Below are 23,141 nucleotides of genomic sequence, written 5' to 3'. Positions count from 1 at the left end.
CTCGGGGAAGACGAAGGGCAGGTGTCCTAGGACTGTGCTTCTCTGTCATCTTACCTTTGCCTGGTGTGTATTAAGAAAAGATTTTTACAAACTTAATCACATCTCTCTGTCTTCAGTCCCAAGAAACAACACAGAAAAAGAGTCCACAGTTTTTGGCGCCCGGACGTGGGGCAGGAGACGGCCGGCTGACTCCTCGAGGATCTGTCTTCTTGAAGCAGACTGCCGCAACTGTGCGCACCGGCAGCAGAGTAAGCAGCTCCGATAAAAGTTAGGACTGCCCTGTCCTGAGACGGCTCCTGCGTGTCAGATGCCACAAGCAAGTCCATTTCAAGGGCGTCTGAAACGCCACAGCAGACAGAATCCACAGTGGAGGAAGTTACAATAAAATGTCAATCAGAAAACTGTTTGCTCTATTTCTATGTTCTGTTTCTTTCATTTGGGAAATTCACCGGTTATACATTCCCGGGCAACGCCGGGTACTCCTGCTGGTATCAAATAAGACCACGAGCAGCAAAACCCTCAATCGTGTAAAGGAGGCTTTGTGCACACACAGATCCAGGGCTCTCAGCGCATATAAAGCGTATAAAGACAATACGTTATAAATGAAACGTAGACGACTAAGTGAAGAAGAAAGCAGCGCAGAGAAAAGAGACTCAAAAGTGTTGGAGAGAAGAAAGAGCAAAAAAGAATAATCCATCCATCCATTGTCTAACCCGCTGAATCCGAATAGGGTCACGGGGGTCTGCTGGAGCCAATCCCAGCCAACACAGGGCACAAGGCAGGAACCAATCCTGGGCAGGGTGCCAACCTACCGCAGGACACACACAAACACACACCCACGCACCAAGCACACACTAGGGCCAATTCAGAATCACCAATCCACCTAACCTGCATGTCTTTGGATTGTGGGAGGAAACCGGAGCGCCCGGAGGAAACCCACGCAGACACGGGAGGACATGCAAACTCCACGCAGGGAGGACCTGGGAAGCGAACCCGGGTCTCCTAACTGCGAGGCAGCAGCGCTACCACTGCGCCACCGTGTCGCCAAAAAAGAATAATCGAGGTGCAAATTGAAAAAATAAGGAAAGTAATAATCAGCCCAGAAAAATGGGGCTCAGAATTTAAAAGACAACGTAGAACTTCATAAAGACGTTTCACAAACGTTGGCGCTAAACACATGCAGAGCAGGTTAGAGATTATGAGAGCAGTGGAATTCAAAAAGCTCAAAAAAAAAAAAAAAAGTTGCTGCGATACGCATGTGGAGAAAGTTAAAGAATATGAAAGTAGGAAAATTAGAAAGAAAGTAAAGATCGCAGGTGCGCAAACAAACGGAAATTATTACCCAAAAAAGGGAAAAATCATCACCAATAAACCAGGTGTCATTGAAAAAACCAGGACAAAGCGAGGTCAGAAATAAAAGACAAAGAGTAGAAAACAAAGCAAAATGTCATAAAGAGGTTAAAAAACAAGGGGGCCAAACACATGAAGAGCAGGTTAGAGAAAATGAAAGCTGGAATTCAAAAGACGTAAAAAAAAAAATGTAGGCGCGAAACACATGCAGAGCACGATACCGAATATGAAAGCAGAAAAAAAACGACAGTGCCAGAATAAAGAAAGTAAAGATCGCATTAATGCAAAAAAACAGAAATTATTACTCGGCGAATAGAGATCGAATATATGGTGTGGACTGTGCCTGGCAGTTTATCCCGGCCAAGTCCCCCAAGCCGCCAGATGGAGCCCTCCCTGCAGTATGGAGGTGCCCCGAAGACCAGCAGGGAGTCATGGACTATGTAGTTTTTATCCTCAGCCCTGCTGGATACCACAGGGGCCACAAGAGGGAGCTGCAGGGAGGACCAAAGACTTATTTGTACACTATGACCCGGAAGTTCGTCATAGGAAGAGCGATGGACTTCTGGGATGAAGAAAAGTACTTTTTACCTGACCCGGAAGTGATACAAGATCACATGGACTGGGGACTGGGAATACTTCCGGGTCAGGGAATATAAAAGGACTGAGGGAACTCCCAGAGACTGAGCTGAGCTGGGTGGTAGGAGGGCAACGCGTCTGGGAGTGGAGGATTGTGATTATTGATTATTGATTTATTATTGTTATTGTGGTTTATGAATAGTGTGGAGTGGAGGGTGCTTGGTGCACATTATTATAATAAAAAGAATAATTGTAGCACTTTTACCAGGTGTTTGGCGTGGTACCTGAGGGTTCAAGGGAGCACTACTGCCCCCTACTGCGACAATGGACAGAGGTGATATGTAAAAATATTGTAAGGCTTTGAAGTTTAAATCAGAGAATTTCAAAAACGGAGTTTACCTCGCATGCATTTATTGGTTACTTTGCAAAAAAAAAAAAGATTAACTGCTGATGATGAAGATCGTTTTGTCTGAGCTGAGATTCCAAACAGAGAAACCGGTCCTGAATTAGGGTACAAAGTCATTAAGCACAAGTCACACGAACCTCATGTAAAAGATTCCAAATATTGTTTTTACAGGAGCTCTGAAATAAAAGTGAAACGAATGAAATAGAAACAATTCAAAGAAAAAAAAAATCTTAAAGTGTGTATCCGAAAAACAAACACGGCGCACGAAGCCCCCTAGTATATATATGGTTTTTACTGTCAAATAATGCAAAGAGTACGCGACACGTGTTTCGCCCTAATTCTGGGCTCATCAGGCGTACAAACTCACTGCACCTCCTCTCGGGAATCGAACCTCGGACGTTAGCGTCAGAGGTGAAGCCTCGTTAATGTTCTGCAACGGCGAGTGGTTCATTTATTTGACAGCATGTAGATCGGGGTAATTACATTAATGGCATTCATAGTCTGAATCACAATCTGATTGTATGGGTGGTTACCTACCAGGTAACGCTTGTGGTTGGTCTGCAAGTCGGCACCGTGGCGGATGTTTGCCAACTTGCAGACCAACTGTGCTCTGCTGGAGCCAATTCCAGCCAGCACAGGGCAGAAGGCCGGAACAAATCCCAGGCAGGGCGCCAGCCCACCACAAGGTACACACACACACCCACACACCAAGCACACACTGGGGACAATTTAGGATCTAAACCTGCATGTCTTTGGACTGTGGGAGGAAACCCATGCAGACACGGGGAGAACATGCAGACTCCACGCAGGGAGGACCTGGGAAGTGAACCTGGGTCTCCTAACTGCGAGGCAGCAGCGCTACCCCACTGTGCCACCATGCTGTTCAATGTTCGAGCAAATTCTAGAAAAAAAAAACGATTTAAATCCGTTAAGTAGTTCTCTTGTGAAAAGCAGACAGACATACAGATCAACATTGGATTTTATACACACTGCTCACAAAAATTAAAGGAACACTTTTTTTATTGGGCCTGGCATGAAATCAATTAAACCTGTCTGATAATTTTCTGGTTGGTTAAGCAGCTGAGGTCATTGTTAATCACTTTCAGCTGTATTGGTGTTCATGGACTTAACGACAGGTGCACTAAAGTGGCAACAATTAGAAAACCCTCAAAACAGGACTGGTTTTACATGTGGAGGTCATTTCAAGTTTCTCCCTCTTGATCTTTTTTGGCTGGTTTTCCACTCGTGCTAGTTTTGGCTTGAGTAATCATCTCTACTGGCAGTATGAAGCGATTCCTTAACCCTACAGAAGTTGCACAGGTTGTCCAACTTCTCCAGGATGGCACATCCACACGTGCTGCAGCAAGAAGGTTTAATGTGTCTCCCAGCACAATCTCCAGAACATGGAGGAGATTTCAGGAGACTGGCTGTTATTCTCGGAGAGCTGGACAGGGCCGTAGAAGGTCCTCAACCCATCAGCAGGACCGATACCTGCTCCTTTGTGCAAGGCGGAACAGGCTGAGCACTGCTCGTGCCCTACAGAATGACCTCCAGAGGGCCACTGGTGTGAATGTCTCTACCCAAACAATCAGGAACAGACGTCATGAAGATGGCCTGAGGGCCCGACGTCCTGTAGTGGGCCCTGTGCTCACTGCCCAGCACCGTGGAGCTCGACTGGCATTTGCTCAAGAACACCAGAATTGGCAAGTCCACCACTGGCCCTGTACTTTTACAGACGAGAGCAGGTTCACCCTGAGCAGCTGTGATAGTCGTGAAAGAGTCTGGAGAAGACAAGGAGAACGATATGCTGCCTGCAACGTCGTTCAACATGACAGGTTTGGTGGTGGGTCAGTGATGGTCTGGGGAGGCATATCCATGGAGGGACGCACAGACATCTACTGCGTAGGAAATGGTGCTCTGACTGCCATAAGGTATCGAGATGAAATCCTTGAACCCATTGTCAGACCCTACGCTGGTGCAGTAGGTCCTGGTTTCCTCCTAATGCGACAATGCCCGGCCTCATGTGGCAAGAGTATGCAGGCAGTACCTGGAGGATGAAGGAATTGAAACAATTGAATGGCCTTCACGATCCCCTGACTTAAACCCAATAGAACATCTGTGGGACATTATGTTTCGGTCCATTAGGCGCCAGGTTGCTCCTCAGACTGTACAACAGCTCAGGGATGCCCTCATACAGATCTGGGAGGAAATGCCACAAGACACCATCCGTCGTCTCATTAGGAGCATGCCCGACGTTGTCAAGCATGCATACAAGCTCGTGGGGCCACACAAGATACTGAAAAGCATTTTGAGTAGCAGAAATTAAGTTTTTGAAAAATGGACTAGCCTGCCACATCTTCATTTCACTCTGATTTTAGGGTGTCTACACAATTGAGCCCTCTGTAGGCAGAAAACTTTTATTTCCATTAAAAGACTTGGCATCCTTTTGTTCCTAAGACATTGCCCTGTCGTTATTTGTATAGATATCCAACTTCATATTGAGATCTGATGTATCTAATGTGTTTCTTTAAAGTGTTCCTTTAATTTTTGTGAGCAGTATATATACTTGCAAATCGTGCTTGTGAAAATTTCACAAGTAAAAAGCATTAATGAAATGATGATGAGGGTGAGAAGAACATCACATGTTACAATAAGAAAGGAGATCATTTTAATAGGTAGTGACTTTTGAGAGGAAGCAATATTAGAATAGTCACATGATCAGTATGGGATGTTATTATAGTCACAACAGCAGGAATATTTATAATAAAAGTGTAATATGAACAGGAATTTATAATTTAAAAGAACTAAAACATCTCATGGCAAATGATGGTGACTTCAGGTATTGTGGCATTTTGGGTATTGTGGAGAGCCGCCTTTATCTATCTATCTATCTATCTATCTATCTATCTATCTATCTATCTATCTATCTATCTATCTATCTATATAGTGCCTTTCATATCTATCTATCTATCTATCTATCTATCTATCTATCTATCTAATTGTGACTAGCCGGGTCTTTGTTTGAGTGCCCCCCCTTCATTTTCACAGTCTATCTGATCCTGCATTTAAAAAGTCAAATTATGCTAAAACAGCCCATCAGCGTTATGGCGCCCTCTTCAGTATTTCAACTGCGCTGTTCTAATTCTTCTTCTTCTCACGCAGGTTTGCGCACATGGAGATGAAGGAGCCGTCTTTCTACGGGAGTACCCGCTTGTCCGAATGGAAGACCACCCAGAAGAATCCATTTTTGAAACCTTGGCAAATCCTAAGTTCGATGATCCCGTAGGTGCTGATTTTATTACTTAAGCTAGGCTTTGGCTGTTTTATTTTTTGTATTTTATTTTTTTCTTATGCTGGTCCTGCCCTGCACCGTATACTTGCTCGGAGAGGCTCCATCATCCCCTCCGCTCTGTCCTGGATCATAAAATGGATGGGCAGATGGATTGATGTTTTTGTGAGCAGTCACTGGTCTAATGGGCAGCCTACCTGTGTTGTGATGTTAGTTGATGGAGGTGGGACTGAGATGGTGGTCGGAGGGCACTGAGTTGTTCTCAGCAGGCACTGTTATGGTCAAGCCCGGGTTCTTTTGCTATTTAAGTTTAAATTGTGACTTTTATCTTCTTAGTTCTTTTTTTATTGTCATTAATTATTTTCTTTTTTTTAAATAATATTGTCCTATTCATTTATTATTTGTCTAATGTATCGTCTGTTATTTTTATTCTGCAAGGTATAGTGAGATATTTGTTTTTATCTTGCAGTTTTCTCCCGTTTCTTGTTTTTTGTGGGTTGGCTCATCAAGAGGCGGGGCCAAACATCCATCACTTTTAAGGGCCCGCCCCCTACCCTAGAAAGGCAGGCTGGGAGTTGAAGTTCAGGGCAGGTCATATTCAATACAATGTGGTGCACTTCGGTGGGATTTGTGAGCTTTATATTTTCTTTGGTTTTGAACTCTGCTTCTTGACTAGTTTTGTGGTTTCTGTTATGTGGAGTTTGTATTGAGACCCTCTTACTGTGAATCCTCTGTTAGACAAATCCTTTATCCTTATTTTGCTGCTCTTCTAAACTATTCTGTTGTATTTTTCCGATTTCTCAAAAATATGCTCCTTTGATCCTTCTCCTCAGTACAAGCCAGGGGTTGACAGTGATCCCCATTAAGAGATATGTAGACAGATTTGATAGGAACTACATAAAAGATGGACAGACGTGTGAAGTTCATAATGTGATTGACACAGACAAAGAGATGTGAAAGGTGCTATATGATAGATAGATAGATAGATAGATAGATAGATGAAAGGCACTATATAAAAGATAGATAGACACTATGTAATAGATAGATAGATTGATAGGACGAAAGGCACTGTATGATAGATAGATAGATATGAAAGGCACTATATAAAAGATAGATAGACACTATGTAATAGATAGATTAATAGATCGATAGATAGAGTGAAAGGCACTATATAATAGATAGATAGATAGATATGAAGGCACTATATAAAAGATAGACTCTATGTAATAGATAGATCGATAGATAGAGTGAAAGGCACTATATAATAAATAGATAGATAAATAGATTTGAAAGGCACTATATAAAAGATAGACTCTATGTAATAAATAGATAGATAGATAGATAGATAGATATGAAAGGCACTATATAATAAATAGATAGATAGATAGATAGATATGAAAGGCACTATATAAAAGATAGATATATAAATAGATATGAAAGGCACTTTATAAAAGATAGATAGACAGATAGATAGATAGATAGATATGAAAGGCACTATATAAAAGATAGATAGATAGATAGATAGATATGAAAGGCACTATATAAAAGATAGATAGATTGATGGACATGAGAAGCTCTTTTTTGCAGAAGTTAAAGGCACTATACAATTAGCGTGTAGATGTGAAAGGCGCCACATGTCAGGTCAGCCCGCTCTACCTAAGCTGTCTCATCTCTGCTGCCTGTGCCGTTGGTGTTCTCAGGTAATTTAAAAATCCAAACAAACAAATAAACAATTTCTGGGAATAGAGAGCCCTAAACTGATGGCTGTGTCTGTGGAGCCGACGGCCCAAGTCCCCCTTGTGATGTGCTGTGTCTTCCTCACTGATTTGCTTGAGCTTTGCTGCCCTTCTCCTGTTGTATGGACCCCCTTTGCACCTGCAGTCAGATCAGCTGAAGAATGTGCCGAGCTGAAATGGCCGCCAGTTTACAGATTTGGTGTGTCGCAGTTTGAATCGGCCACCTCTTGGGTAGTTTAAGGTTCAAGTCCTAAAGGTTTGGGTGTGCTGTTAACTTCTTGTGACTCCTTGACTTGGAGCTTTAAGGGCAGAAAATGCCCTCTGCTTCCATTCAGACGGTTATTTCGTTGATTAACTCACCAAGATAATTTTCTGATTTGCAGCGCTCAGAAACTCCACCCAGTGGTGTGAATGGAAATTGCAACCAGATTTTGTGAAATACGGTGAGAAGTGTTAAGAATTACTTCAATAATATCCATCTATTGATCCCTTATATGACCTCACATAGCTTAGGAACGACAGAGCCTGTCTTGACAGCACCAGGTGCGAGGCAGGAGTTGACTGTGGAGAGGACGCCTGGCGGATTTACCCTCATAATACCAGACGTTGGAATGACGTACTTGGAGAAAACTCACATAGACCTAAGTGAAGGTGCCAACTCCAAACAGACTGAGCCAGGGTGTTAATCCTAATGTTTGGCACTGTAAGACCCAGGGTACTGACTGGGAGGCAAAATTATAGGCTACAACATACATGACAATAATAATGATCATAATCATCATCATCATAGTAATAATTTAAGCTGACATAGCACAGAAGACAAAGACACAGCAAAGTAAAATCAAACAATAAACGCAGCAACAGGACTACAGGCTTTGCCTGCATTGCTAAAGGCCGATTTAAATAAAGTCTGATTGGATGGCCATACTGCCTTATTTGCATTTATGAATCAGGGGTAAATGTTTAAAGATAACCATTATGCTTTGCTTAAATTTTGCGACTATATTAGTCTACTACTTTCATTTCAAGTTCCAAAATTTAATTTGTATGGTTTTTAGGGGCTGTCCTGCTAAACTTTATTTAAGATTATGTTGTTACCATCACTGGAAGCTTCTTCCTAGGCAGGTGAACTAAATAGAGACTTAAATATTTTCAGCTTTGTCTGTTTGTTAAATAAATATCCATGTGATCATACCTGCCTCTCGATTAGCATGTACAGCGCATCCGGAAAATATTCACAGCGCATCACTTTCTCCACATTTTGTTATGTCACAGCCTTATTCCAAAATGGATTAATTTCATGTTTTTTCTCAGAATTCTACACACAACACCCCATAATGACAACATGAAAAAGTTTATTAAAATTTATAAAAACTGAGAAATTCCATGTCCATAAGTATTCACAGCCTGTGCTCAATACTTTGTCGATGCACCTTTGGCAGCAATTCCAGCCTCAAGTCTTTTTGAAGATGATGCCACAAGCTTGGCACACCTATCCTTGGCCAGTTTCGCCCATTCCTCTTTGCAGCACCTCTCAAGTTCCATCAGGTTAGATGGGAAGCGTCGGTGCTCAGCCATTTTAAGATCTCTCCCGAGATGTTCAATCGGATTCAAGCCTGGGCCACTCAAGGACATTCACAGAGTTGTCCTGAGGCCACTCCTTTGATATCTTGGCTGTGTGCTTAGGGTCGTTGTCCTGCTGAAAGATGAACCGTCGCCCAGTCTGAGGTCAAGAGCTCTGGAGCAGGTTTTCATCCAGGATGTCTCTGTACATTGCTGCAGTCATCTTTCCCTTTATCCTGACTAGTCTCCCAGTTCCATGATGCTGCCACCACCATGCTTCACTGTAGAGATGGTATTGGCCTAGTGATGAGCGGTGCCTGGTTTCCTCCAAGCGTGGCGCCTGGCATTCACACCAAAGAGTTCAATCTTTGTCTCATCAGACCAGAGAATTTTGTTTCTCATGGTCTGAGAGTCCTTCAGGTGCCTTTTGGCAAACTCCAGGTGGGCTGCCATGTGCCTTTTACTAAGGAGTGGCTTCAGTCTGGCCACTCTACCATACAGGCCTGATTGGTGGATTGCTGCAGAGATGGTTGTCCTTCTGGAAGGTTCTCCTCTCTCCACAGAGGACCTCTGGAGCTCTGACAGAGTGACCATCAGGTTCTTGGTCACCTCCCTGACTAAGGCCCTTCTCCCCCGATCGCTCAGTTTAGATGGCCTGCCAGCTCTAGGAAGAGTCCTGGTGGTTTTGAACTTCTTCCATTTACAGATGATGGGACCTTCAAAGCAGCACAAATTTTTCTGTAACCTTCCCCAGATTTGTGCCTCGAGACAATCCTGTCTCGGAGGTCTACAGACAATTCCTTTGACTTCATGCTTGGTTTGTGCTCTGACATGAACTGTCAACTGTGTGACCTTCTATAGACAGGTGTGTGCCTTTCCAAATCAGGTCACATCAACTGAATTGACCACCGGTGGACTCCAATGAAACATCTCAAGGATGATCAGGGGACACAGGATGCACCTGAGCTGAGTTTGGAGCTTCATGGCAAAGGCTGTGAATACTTATCCATCCATCCATCCATTATCCAACCTGCTACATCCTAACTACAGGGTCATGGGGGTCTGCTGGAGCCAATCACAGCCAACACAGGGCGTAAGGCTGTGAATACTTATGTACATGTGATTTCTCAGTTTTTTGATTTTTAATAAATTTGCAAAAACCTCAAGTAAACTTTTTTCACGTTGTCATTATGGGGTGTTGTGTGTAGAATTCTGAGGAAAAAATTGAATTTAATCCATTTTGGAATAAGGCTGTAACATAACAAAATGTGGACAAAGTGATGAAGCGCTGGGAATACTTTCTGGATGCACTGTATATGTGTGTGTCTCTGCATTTCCATCTCGGTGCTCATGAGAGTATCTTTTTCAGTATATTTTTGCTTAGACCAAATTCCTATCTTATTATATTTTCTTTTCTTTTTCTTCTTTCATTATTTTTACCGTTAGCTGTGCTACCTGTGTAAGATGGCTTGATATCTAAGTTGTCGACGTTTGCAGTGCAGTATGTCTGCCCTGGTGCTATGTCTCACTTACATGACATTTAGTACAGGAAGAGTAAAAGCAGTGTAAATGTTTGTGATGCGCCATCTGTTGAAAAGCACAGACAAAGAAACCAGATGAACATGCAGACAGACACAAAGACACTATTCCATTTATTAAGTTGAACTAGCTGTGCTACTCATCTGTGATGGGTTGAAATCTAAATAATCAACGTAGACTTCAGAATTAACATTTACAGTGTAACATGCAATGCATATGTCTATGATAGGCCATTTGGTATGGGATTTTTAAACACAATACTATTGTCTGTGATGCACTATCTGTTGCAATGACAAATGCAATGTATATATCTCTTATATGCCATTTGATGTGGGATTTGTAAAAGCAGTGTTCAGGTTTGTGATGTGCCATCTGTAGGAATTACACATGCAATGCATATTTCTCTTATATGCCATTTGGTATGGGATTTGTAAATGCAGTGCTGTTTGTGACACACCATCTGTAGGAATTACAAATGCAATATTTATGTCTCCTATATGCCATTTGGTATTGGGTTTTTTAAATGCAGTGCCAATGTTTGTGATACCCCATCTGTTGGAATGACAGATGCTTTGCGTATTTCTCTTATATGCCATTTGATATTGGGTTTGTAAATGCAGTGCCAATGTTTGTGATGCGCCAGCTGTTGAAATGTAAAATGTAATACACATACAGTATCTCTGTTATATGCCATTTGGTATGGCATTCATAAAAGCTGTGTTAATGTTTGATATGTTGTTTCATGTGTGAAGAAAAACGATCCTTTTTGTTGAAGACGCTTTTTGGTTTTCTCTTTATCTTAACAGTGTTTCTTCCTGCACAAAATATGGCCTACAAAAAATGTCTAGATTTTGGGGTCTAGAAGACCAAAAAAGAGGGAAACCCCACAAAGCTTGGAGTTGAATGGTATATCATAGTTGGGCATTTTTGCATACCAGTCAGCCAGGAGGTGTCAGGCAGAAACAAATGAAATGAAGCCATTGTATGCTATTTCAGGGTTGCTGATCATGAATATGATCATAGTTTTGATATTTGATTCTTCACCAGTGGTCCTAGCCCACTAAGCGCCACCCCCAGATGGTTAAAAATGACAAATTTCAAACATAAGCATGTTGGGTATTGTTTCCGGCTATTCCAAGGTCAACAATTACGAATATGAGGTTATTTTCGATTTTTGATCCTTTCCTAGTGACAAATGGCAGATTCCTCAAGAACACCATGAAGCAAGTCATCACGTTTCTTATAAACACCCTGAATGGGAGTGGCTTGCGCTATTCAGATTTTTTTTTTTATTTATTGAATTTTGTATTCCTACAATACTCCCTGCACCCATATCCACTCACCACGGACCCTCACAGTCGCCACTTTCAGGCTGCTGCCTCTCCTTTCTCGATGGCACCCGCCACCCTTGCCCTCCTTCTCCTTCTCCTCCGCCTTGTGCCTCTCCAGCCTCTGTGTTCTGCGTTTTCAGGCCGACGATTAATTAAAAGAACACTTGTCTCCTTTTGGGGCTTTGTTTCAACATTCACATTGTCTGGATGCCAAGAGCAATACCATTTTATTTTACAGAAATCTGGGCAGCGCTCCATGTTTTCATTTCTTGACTCCTTTTTTTTTGTCTTTGATTTTTGCAAAAGACGCAGCTGTTGTGCTTTGGTGACTGGGGCAGAGCAGTGAAACCCTGACCTGGCGGACTCCATTTTGGCCGTGCACCTCGTGTAAAGAGTGCTATACTGGCCTCCCCCACAATGCCCTGAAAGACATTTTGCCCACTCATGCCTCTTGTCAGTATGTAAGAGCAGCAGCCATCCACACAAAGCTGTAAATCTTAGGAGATGCCGCAGATGCTCTCTTTTTTATAGTGCCTTTCTCTCATGAACGCCAGCCTAAGCTGCTTTCTAATATAGCATTCAAATTCTCAAACCCAGTTCAGGTTTACAGGGAGCTGGAGCCAACCCTGGCAGCACTGGGCTCAAGGCTGGAGTCAACCCTGGATGGGGTGGCAGTCCACCATGGGGCACACACCGAGATTCATACTGTGCCAATTTAGAATAATGGAGATGTGGCTGGAAGGCGGCCACACTGGCATGGAGAGAACATGAAAATCCCATCAGCTTCAAACCCAAGGTGCTGGCCCTCTATCGGGCCATCATGCTCACCACTGTGCCGCCATGTCTGCCTGGCAGAGGAATTAATGGGGAGTGAGAAAGTACATAAATCATGATTAGTGGGAATAGTGAAGTATCATAAAATATACTTGGCAGGGGGGTCAAAGCCCAAACTACACCCCCCCAAAAATAAAAACGCCTATGACTGTGCTGTCTTAGTGGCTCTTAGTGCCAGGCAGGGGGTTGTAGTGGTTAAAGCTTCTGAACAGGGACAAGTGCCTGCTGGGTGGCATCCAAATTCATTGTTGGTATTGTGTGTGCCCACTTCTTACCTAACACGTGGGGGGCCACGGTGGACTGCAGCATCACCTTCTTCCAACTGTGAACTGCTCACCCGGTCAAATCCCCTTCTGTCATAGAAGACCTTTCTGTGAGGAACTCATTCACTTGTGCCCCCTGGCATGCGTATGCAGTAGCAGCATTCGCTCATTTAGAGTTCAGTGGCAGATGGAGGGGCAGGGCGGCCTCGTTCAGTCAGCATTCGGAGATGTGCGGAGTAGCACCAACCATCCATCCATCCATCCATCCATCCAAGATGTGGATGTATCCAGTAGCAGGCAACATTCATTCATTCATACATTCATTGAACATCTGGTTATATATACAGTATCAGGAACCATTCTTAAGTCTCTAATATGTACATTGGTAGCAATGATTAATTCATTCATTAATTCATTCATTTATTCATTCAATCATTCATTCATTCGTTCGCTTGTTTTTGATCATCTGATTTATACAGTATCAGGACTGATTCGTGTATTAATTCAATTAGAATTCCCTGTTATGGGCATTGGTTACTTTCATGCGTTTACTCACTTATTCATTTTCAGATATATAATTTTTGGAGTACCAGGATTCATTTATGTATTCCTTCATTTAAATGCCAAGGACTAACACTGTAATAAGATTCATGTATTCATTTAAAATTCTCCAACCTATGGTGTGTTGGTGGGATTCATTCATTCATTTGTTTCATTAGAATTTAATGATATATTGAGCAGCAGGGTTCCTTCATTCATTCATACCTTTGTGATATACAAAGTCATTCATTCATTCAAAATGCGGATGCATGCAGTAGCAGGAATTATTTATTAATTCATTCAAACTTTTGCTATATAAACTAGCAGGATTCATTCATTTATTCATTCTTAATTATGTAATGTGTGCATTTGTAGTGTTCATTCATTCATTCATTTCGAATCCTCTGATGCATGCAATATCAGGATTAACTCATTCATCCATCCATCCATCTATCCATTATTCAACCCGCTATATCCTAACTACAGGGTCACGGGGGGTCAGCTGGAGCCAATCCCAGCCAACACAGGGCACAAGGCAGGAAACAAACCCCAGGCAGGGCGCCAGCCCACTGCAGGGCGGTCTTTACTCATTCACTTAGAATTACCAGATATGGACATTGAGGGCATACATGCATTCATCCATTCATTCATTTAGAATTCTCTGTATGGAGTAGCAAGATTCAATCATTTACTCCTTCATTTAAATGTCAGGGACTAACACTGTAGTAAGATTCATTCATTCATTTTAAACTCTCAGACCTGTATTAGTAGTATTCATTCATTCGTTTATTTAGAATTTGTTGACACACTGAATAGCAGGACTCCTTCATGCATTAAGAATTCTGTGACTTATAGAGTAACACTATTCATTCACTCATTCATTTAAAATTTTGACATATGTAATAGCAGGAATCATTTGATCGTTCATTCATTTAAAATTTGGATATACTGTGTACAGTACAGTAGTAGGTATCATTCATGCATAATTCTCTAACACATACATTGGTAGTATTCATTCATTCGTTCATTTTGGATCCTGTGATATATACAGCACCAGAATTAAGTAATTTATTCATTAAGTTACTCACTCATTTAGAATTCCTTGATATGGACTAATGCATTCATTCATTCATTTACAATTCTCGGATTTGCTGTATAGTGTAACAGGATTAATTGGCTCTACTCCTCTATGAAAATGTTTCTGACTAACACTACAGTAAGGTTAGCTCACCCATTGACTTAAACTTCTCAGACCTTTACTGTGTATTAAAAGGATTCATTCATTCATTTAGAATTTATTGGCAAATTGAGCGGCCGGATTCCTTCATTCATTCAGAATTTGAATATATACAGCATCAGGATCCATTCATTTTTTACATACAGAATTCTGTAATATGTACATTGGTATCATTCGTTCAATCATTCATTCATTCATTCATTTGTAGTCACTAGTATATAGCAAAATGAGTAATTATTTGATTGGTTAAGTCATTTATTTATTACAATTCTCTGATATGGACACCGTTGGAATTCATGCAGTCAATCATTCAGAGTTCACAGACATATAGAGCGGCAGGATTCATTCATTCATTCATTCATTCATTCATTCAGTCAGTCAGTCAGTCAAATGTCACTGATATGTACTGTAGCAAGATTCATTCATTCATTCAGTCAGTCAGTCAGTCAGTCAGTCAGTCAGTCAGTCAAATGTCACTGATATGTACTGTAGCAAGATTCATTCATTCATTTTGGATCCTCTGACCTATACAGTGTATTGGTGGGATTCATTAATTCAGAATACTGTGACATACAGGGTAGTATAGTTCACTTATTCGTTCGTTTGTTCATTAATTCGTTCTGTCTAATGTCACCGATATGTACTGTAGTAAGATTCATTCATTCACTTTGGACCCTCTGACCTATACAGTGTATTAGCGTTATTTTTTTTTAATTCAAAATATTGTGACATACAGAGAAGCACAGTTCATTCATTCATTTGTTCGTTCATTTGTTCGTTAATTCATTCACATGCAACTGACATATACTGTAGTAAGATTCATTCATTCACTTGGGACTCTCTGATCTATACAGTGTATTAGCGTTATTTTTTCTTAATTTAAAATACTGTGACATACAGAGTAGCATAGTTCATTCATTCATTTGTTCGTTCGTTCATTCGTTTGTTCATTCGTTCGTTCATTCATTCAAATTCAACTGACATATACTGTAGTAAGATTCATTCATTCACTTTATACCCTCTGACCTATACAGTGTATTAGTGGGGTTGATTAAGGCAGAATATTGTGACATAAAGAGTAGCACCGTTCGTTCCTTCGTTCGTTCGTTCGTTCGTTCATTCGTTCATTCGTTAATTCATTCTGTCAAATGTCACTGATATGTACTGTAGTAAGATTCATTCATTCACTTTGGACTCTCTGACCTACACCGCATTATTTTTTCTTAATTTAAAATACTGTGACATACAGAGTAGCACAGTTCATTCATTCATTTGTTCGTTCGTTCATTCGTTTGTTCGTTCATTCATTCAAATTCAACTGACATATACTGTAGTAAGATTCATTCATTCACTTTATACCCTCTGACCTATACAGTGTATTAGTGGGGTTGATTAAGGCAGAATATTGTGACATAAAGAGTAGCACCGTTCGTTCCTTCGTTCGTTCGTTCGTTCGTTCATTCGTTCATTCGTTAATTCATTCTGTCAAATGTCACTGATATGTACTGTAGTAAGATTCATTCATTCACTTTGGACTCTCTGACCTACACCGCATTATTTTTTCTTAATTTAAAATACTGTGACATACAGAGTAGCACAGTTCATTCATTCATTTGTTCGTTCGTTCATTCGTTTGTTCGTTCATTCATTCAAATTCAACTGACATATACTGTAGTAAGATTCATTCATTCACTTTATACCCTCTGACCTATACAGTGTATTAGTGGGGTTGATTAAGGCAGAATATTGTGACATAAAGAGTAGCACAGTTCATTTGTTCGTTCGTTCGTTCGTTCGTTCGTCGTTCGTTCGTTCGTTCGTTTGTTCGTTCATTCGTTAATTCATTCATTCCATATTTGGATATGTACAGTAACAGAACATACTCGTTTTGAATTCTCTTGTGCATTCACGTTGTCAGAATGAATCCATTTTTTTCTTTTAGGTAAACCCAATTGTTGCCCCTTTTTTCGGTGTCGTTTTGGACCCTCTTTAACTGTAAACTACCTTTCCTTTTGGTTTGATCTTTGGACCAGACTTTTTTAAGCAGTTTCCCATCTCTTCCATTCTGGACGTTTTGAGACTCTTGCTTTATTTCCGGGTCTGTGCAGGTCAGAAGCCTGTCACTTGGGTTGTGGCTCGGCTGCCTTTTTTGAGGCCTGAATTCCATTTGTTTGTGCTTCATTGTGGCTGGAAATGTGACACCAAATTGTCCTTTTTAGGAGAAGCCTTTCTGTCACGAAGGACACAGCAGTCAGCGCCTTTCTCCTGGTCCTCGTCTTGTTATTCCTTTGACGTTCTTCGTTATCCATCTTCCATTCCCAAAGCTAGGCTGTCACTTTTGCTCTCTGCATCATGGAGTTCATTTCCTTGAGCGTTTCCACCTTTTTGGCCGCTGCTCCTCTAGGCCTGTTGAGGACCCTCAGAGAAACGTTGGACAAACTCTCACTTCTACATGCATGGAATTCCACTTTCAGCTTTCTTAGCCTGGGACACCAAAACCCACGTCCATAATGACTTTGCCGGCCACGTATGCTGGCAGACATTATTATTATTATTATTATACTTGCTAAGTTGGGCGACTCTGCTGATTTCACATTAATATTTTTTATAAACCAGAAATTGCTGGAATGTTCTCCATGAGGTTTGTTCCTGCTTATTAATATTTTTTTTCCACTGACATGCACTTTGAGGAAGGAAGACACAAAGGAAGAGCAGGAATGTAATGTGGTGCTGGGAATGCCATGTGGTGCCGCCCACATGAAGGACATGCTGACTGCAGCAGGCACACGTATGGGCACTCGCCCATGCCTACCGGCACTCTGCGGAATGGGCGACTCTTTGATGGTTTGGATTAGTGGTCCGCAACACTCAAGCTGATGATTGGTTTTTAAATAGTAGCTCTTCTGGCCAGCTTTAAAACACGTGTCATGGATCAGTGGTGATACGGCACATGCATTCAAAAGCCACTGCAAGGAAAATGAATGTGTGAATAACCCATCATCGGGGCTGCTTCATCCACAACAGACAGCACTGGGCTCACACACACACATACACACAAACACACACTGTGCCCATCTTGTGCCCTGAATTAAGTTTAACACGTGACTTTGGGATGTGGGATGAAGAATGAAATGCCAGAGAAACAAAAAATTGCAGGATGCAGGGAGAAAGTTGACCTCTACACGGTTAGGATCAGAGCCATTTCTGGAATGAAAATTCTGGGGGGCGTCACACATACATTTGGCAGAGAGAAAGAAAGAGGGAAGGGGTGGAGTCAGAGAGAGAGAGAGAAAGAGAGAGGGAAGGGGTGTGGTCTAGGAGAGAGACAGAGAGAAGGGGTGGAGTCAGAGAGAGAAGTGGTGGAATTTAGGATACAGAGAAAGAGAGAGAGAGAAAGGGTGGAGTCTAAGAGAGAGTGAGAGAGAAGGGGTGGGGTCTAGGAGAGAAAGCGAGAGAAAGGCGAGAGCGAGAGAAAAAAGCGAGAGAAACCTAGGCGAGACAGAAAAAAAGAGAGAGAAGGGGTGGAGTTAGAGAGAGAAGGGGTGGAGTCTAGGAGAGAGAAAGAGAGAGAGAGAGAAGTGGTGGAATCTAGGAGACAGAGAAAAAGAGAGAGAAAGGGCTGGAGTGGAGTCAGAGAGAGTGAGCGAGAAAAAGAAAGGGTGGAGTCTAGGAGAGAGAGTAAAAGAGAGAGAGAGAAAGGGTGGAGTCTAGGAGAGAGTGAAAGAAAAGGGGCGGAGTCAGAGAGAGAGAGAAAAGGGGTGGTGTCTATGAGAGAGAAAGAGAGAGAGAGAAGGGGTGGGGTCTCAGAGAGAGAGAGAAGGGGTGGAGTCTAGGGGAGAAAGAGAGAGAAGGGGTGGAGTCTAGGAGAGAGAGAGACTTCACTAAAAGCCTCAAATCTCATTCACTTGCCTCTCTGTGGTCAGCTCCTGCACTTTAGCTCTTCCTCCCCTCTTCCCTTCTTTACCCCTGTAACCTCTGGCAGTCAGAGAGAGTAAAAGAGCAGGCAGGGGAAGGAGCTACACATTGAATTCATCATCTGTTGTACGTAATCCATTATATTATACATACAAGCAAACAGAAGGTGGCTTTGCAAACCAAAACCATACGACCCGATGACACTAGATGTGTAGTTTCAGGTGGCCCAAGGACTTACAGTTGCTTTCAATTCTTCTGGATCTGCACCACCACCACCTGATCAAGGAACCACCCCAGATGTGCACATTATCATAATTTAAGTCTTTGGCGTGCAGCCTGAAAACCATGAGCACGGCTTTAGACCATCTATGTGAGATACAATGCCCAGTGGGGGCTGGCCAGGTGGTCTCATGTCCTCAGAACCCCAGCAGAGTTTGTTTTTTTTTTCTCCCGCCAGCCAATCTAGGATTTTTTTTTTTGTTTTGTTTTTCTGTTTTTTCTCATCCTCCCGGCCAACTGGCCTTACTTTATTCTTTGTTACTTAGTATTGCCTAATTTCATATAAACTTTTCTTTCTTCATCTTGTGAAGCATTTAGAGCTACGCGATTTGTATGAAAATGTGCTCTAGAAATAAACGTTGTTGTAGGTCAATGGATCATCTGCACAGGCCCAGGCAGCTTGCCAGTCTCAGGTAGAGTTGGTCTTCAACATGGAAAATTGGCAAAGGAAAGAGAGACTGAGGGGTGGGACAGCCATGTCTAATACTGGCCCGACATTGTTTTGGCATACCCCTGGACCGACAGGGTTCATCCAATCCCATTTTCTTGCCAATTTAATTCCAATGACCCCTAAATAAAGTCTGCTTGTCCCTTCCTGGGGACATTCACCAGGGAAACAGTTCATGCATGACCCCCTTCCCAGTTCAGCCAGCTGATTTCGAGTGTGGGAGTAACAAACAAGCAAAAACGCCCTCACCTGTCCAATACACTTTGGCTCGAAGCCCCTTGTTCCTCCCTTTTCAGCATTCTGACAAAACCAGCTGACCACATGAAAACTCCAGGGATGCCCCCCATGCTTCTAGGAGGGGGCTAACCTTTAATAAGTGCTGATGCTAGTGACGCTTTAGCCTGGAAGACCCCTAAAGCAAAGTCACTGTGTCTGGCCACTCTTGTCATTAAAGCCCAAATTAGTGTCATGTTGTAGTGCAGGTTGTCCTTTATGAAGTTTCTCACATCTCCACACGGGTTCTCTTGGAGCTCGGCCACAATGGGTATCAAGCTGTTGGTCATTCCCCTGACCTTTGGCTTTCTGCAGTTGGGCCAGGTGGTCAGCTCTAAGAAGAGTTGTGGTTGTTTCAGAGTTCTTCCATATTTAAGAATTATGGAGGCCACTAGTGTCTGGGGAACCTTCAATGCTGCAGTCTTCCTCAAATCCGTTCCTCAACACCATCCTGTTTCTGAGCTCTGCTGGCAGTTCCTTTCATCTCATTGCTCAGTTGTGGGACCTTCTATGGGCAGGTGGGTTAGGCTTAGGCTTAGGGTTAGTCACATCTATTACAGTACATTCTAGTCAATTGAAGTGACCACAGGTCGCAGCTCTACGAAGAGTCAGGGTTGTTCCAGACTTATTATGGAGGCCACTGGGCTCTTGGGAATCTTCAGTGCTGTAGTCTTCCGCAAATCTGTTCCTCGACACCATCCTGTTTGACGTCATGGCTTGGTGTTTGCTCAGTTGTGGGACCTTCTACAGACTGGTGGGTTTGGTTTGTTTAGCTCTGTAGATTTTGAGGCAAATGCCTGACTGTCTTCCCACCTGCACTTGGCATGGTGAATGCACTCTCCACCAGCCAGGCTTGCCTGAGGGTCCTACCCAGCACTTAAGGGACAATAAGGGACGCTCTCCTTTCAGTCCATGTTTGTTTTTCCTTCAGAGATAATTTTTTTATTTATTCTTCCATTATTTTTTGGTCCTTCCCTTAACTATATATATATATATATATATACAAATATTATCAACAAAATAATAATGGAGAATTCGAAACAGTTTGTGGGTTTGCGCTAATGACGTAACTTTATGGATTATTAATGCCGAATGCATACGTGGGTGCTGTTGGCATCTTTGCTTCCTTCAAGGTGACAAGTAGCCGCTCTTCAGGGCTAACACCGAAATCGCAAATAAAACGGTGTTATAGCAGCTGTAGCAGCCAATCAAAACTCCAAACTGACATCCGACAGGAACTTAACGCGACAATTGTCGCCTTTCTTCGTAGATTACACACACGGCGCGCTGTCAGAGGGTGAGCCCAGTAGCTGCGGCGGCCGGCGATGTTTTCTCTGCCTATGTCGCCGTATCCTGTGGGTTTTTAACACAAGGAGGTCAACGTTAAGGTCTAATAAAGCCAACTGATTCATAGGTTGAACCTCGAACCCCACATTTTAAAAGCAACGGAAGCGTATTATGGCCACCGAGAAGAAAAAAAAAATAAATACGAACACAGTGAAGGAAAAAAAAGTGTATGTCGAGAATAAAGTCACACGGTGGCGTGGCGGTAGTGCTGCTCGTAGACACATATAGGTAGACACCTCATTCACAGTGAGGTTGTGGAGAGCTTGAAATGTTCAGAGCGGGATTGTGTATCGTATTCAGTAGTGAACAGCGAGCCAGTGAAGTCGAGAGAGAATCGGTGTGAGATGTTTAGTGGATTTAGAGCAGCAGGTTATTATCCTGGCAGCAGAATTTTGAAGAAGTTGTAAGCGATGGATACGTTTTTGTGGGATGACAGATAGAATAGCGTTACAGTAATCTACTGTATACGTGAGGTGACTCGGGCATTAACCGATACTTCAGTAAGTGTAAGAACAGGACGAAGTCTAGAAATGTTTCAGAGATGGAAGAAGGCAGTCCAAGAAATGTTACTTACATGAGAGGAATTATTTAATAATTATTATTATTATTATGATTTAATAATTGCCATTATTAGTTTATGAATTGATATAAATAATTGCATTTAAACGATTCGCCAAAATCTGTTATGTAAACGATACTGTTTTAATCGTTATTGTTTTTTTTTATTAGTTTAAATGGCACTTTTGCCACTCGCAACAGGGCGGACACGCTGACGTATCGTGTCGACTGGGCAACACAATGCATGAGGCGTCCAACTATATATGTCTATGTTTACTAGCGGCACAGAAACGGGAATGTGACGTCATATCGAAGCCAATTATATATACTATAATACACAGCTGAAACGCTTCGGTCGCTCATTTAAGGAAGATCGCAACGTCCGGGTGGATTGGGTTTAAGGCTGCAGGTTCAATTGGAGTGCGCTTTCAGAGGGGAACAGAATTTTCTGGAGGGCGGAATGGAAGAAACCCGTGCGGACCTCTCTGCTTTGAACCTCCTGAATCTGCCGATATTTCATCCAGTGACAGTTTGACACAGAAATGATTCTCCCAACACCGAGCCGGCACGATGTTAATAATTACACATGTGTTAGCCATTACTGGCAAATGTGCGCCGAGGTCGTCCACATATATGATGGCGGCATTTAAAGTCAGAATTTTAAGTGTTTAGATAAAACGCCTGACATGAAGCAGAAAGGAGCAATGGGGACTTAATTACGTTGCGTATGTTTGCTAAATGGATTTTTATTTTTTTGAAGTTTTCACACGATGGCTGCCTAATGCAGGAAAGGTTAAGTAGGACTTCGTGATGGAGCAAAAAAATTAAAAGTTTGAGCCTTAAAAAGAAACAAAATACTTCAAAAGCATAAGAGGCACGCGCTGCACTCGGCGTAACACACAGAGCAGCTTTATATAGTCTGGTGGCACGGTGATTAGTGCGGCTGCCTCTCCCATTTAGGATTCATAGTTCAACTTCCATTTTGTTATCAGGAAATCTCACTCTGCTCGTGCATCAGACGTGTGCCTATTAGCATTTGCAGTTTTAGGTTCATTTTTATTTCCATTCTGTCCGAACTGCAAGAATGACAGATGGCTTGATCAATATTTGGGTCGTCCCTTTTAACAGACTGGAAAAGTAATTGAAAATAGCATCCGTATTGTTGTAATAGCCCAGGCTTGTGGGCCAAAATGAAAACGGAAAAATTCTCAAATAACGTAGTCAATGCTTTCGGGAGCTCCGTACCACGGGTAGTCCGTTAGCCAAATGACGCCTCCTTCCGGGAGTCCAGGATCCTTATACCCGGCGAACCAGAAGGGGCGGAGTCAGGTGCTCTCACGTGCTGCTGGGAGAAAAGGAGAAAAGAGAGTTAGCGATAGCACCCCCTCTCGTCTCTGCCGGCGGGTGATTACATCATAAAAACAATAATATGTTTTATTTATATAGCGCCCTTCCCATGCTCAATAACCTGACAGAACCTAGGAGGAGATCCTCCAGTTATACATGTGTGACACTGTATATTGTTTCTTTTTTTATTCTAAAATTAAATTTTTATTAAACATATTTAAATGACCTGCAGTCTGCTGGCACCCTGACTGGGGTTTGTTTCCTGCCTTTCGCCCTGTGTTGGCTGGGATTGGCTCCAGCAGACCCCTGT

At 42.3% G+C, this 23,141-nt stretch overlaps 1 protein-coding gene across 2 annotated transcripts in view; it reads left to right on the top strand.

The window, feature by feature from the left end:
* LOC120532289 (ADAMTS-like protein 1) overlaps nt 1-23,141 on the top strand; it is a 447,743-nt gene that overhangs the window by 123,020 nt on the left and 301,582 nt on the right. For both annotated transcript variants that reach the window (XM_039758167.1, XM_039758166.1), the window contains exon 2: nt 5,495-5,614. In XM_039758167.1, coding sequence (XP_039614101.1) covers nt 5,495-5,614 — 120 coding nt within the window. The remainder of the gene's footprint in view (nt 1-5,494; nt 5,615-23,141) is intronic.

This window comes from Polypterus senegalus, chromosome 7 (assembly GCF_016835505.1).
Source record: "Polypterus senegalus isolate Bchr_013 chromosome 7, ASM1683550v1, whole genome shotgun sequence".
NCBI classification, from domain to species: domain Eukaryota; kingdom Metazoa; phylum Chordata; class Cladistia; order Polypteriformes; family Polypteridae; genus Polypterus; species Polypterus senegalus.
This window is presented reverse-complemented; position numbering and strand designations above follow the sequence as displayed.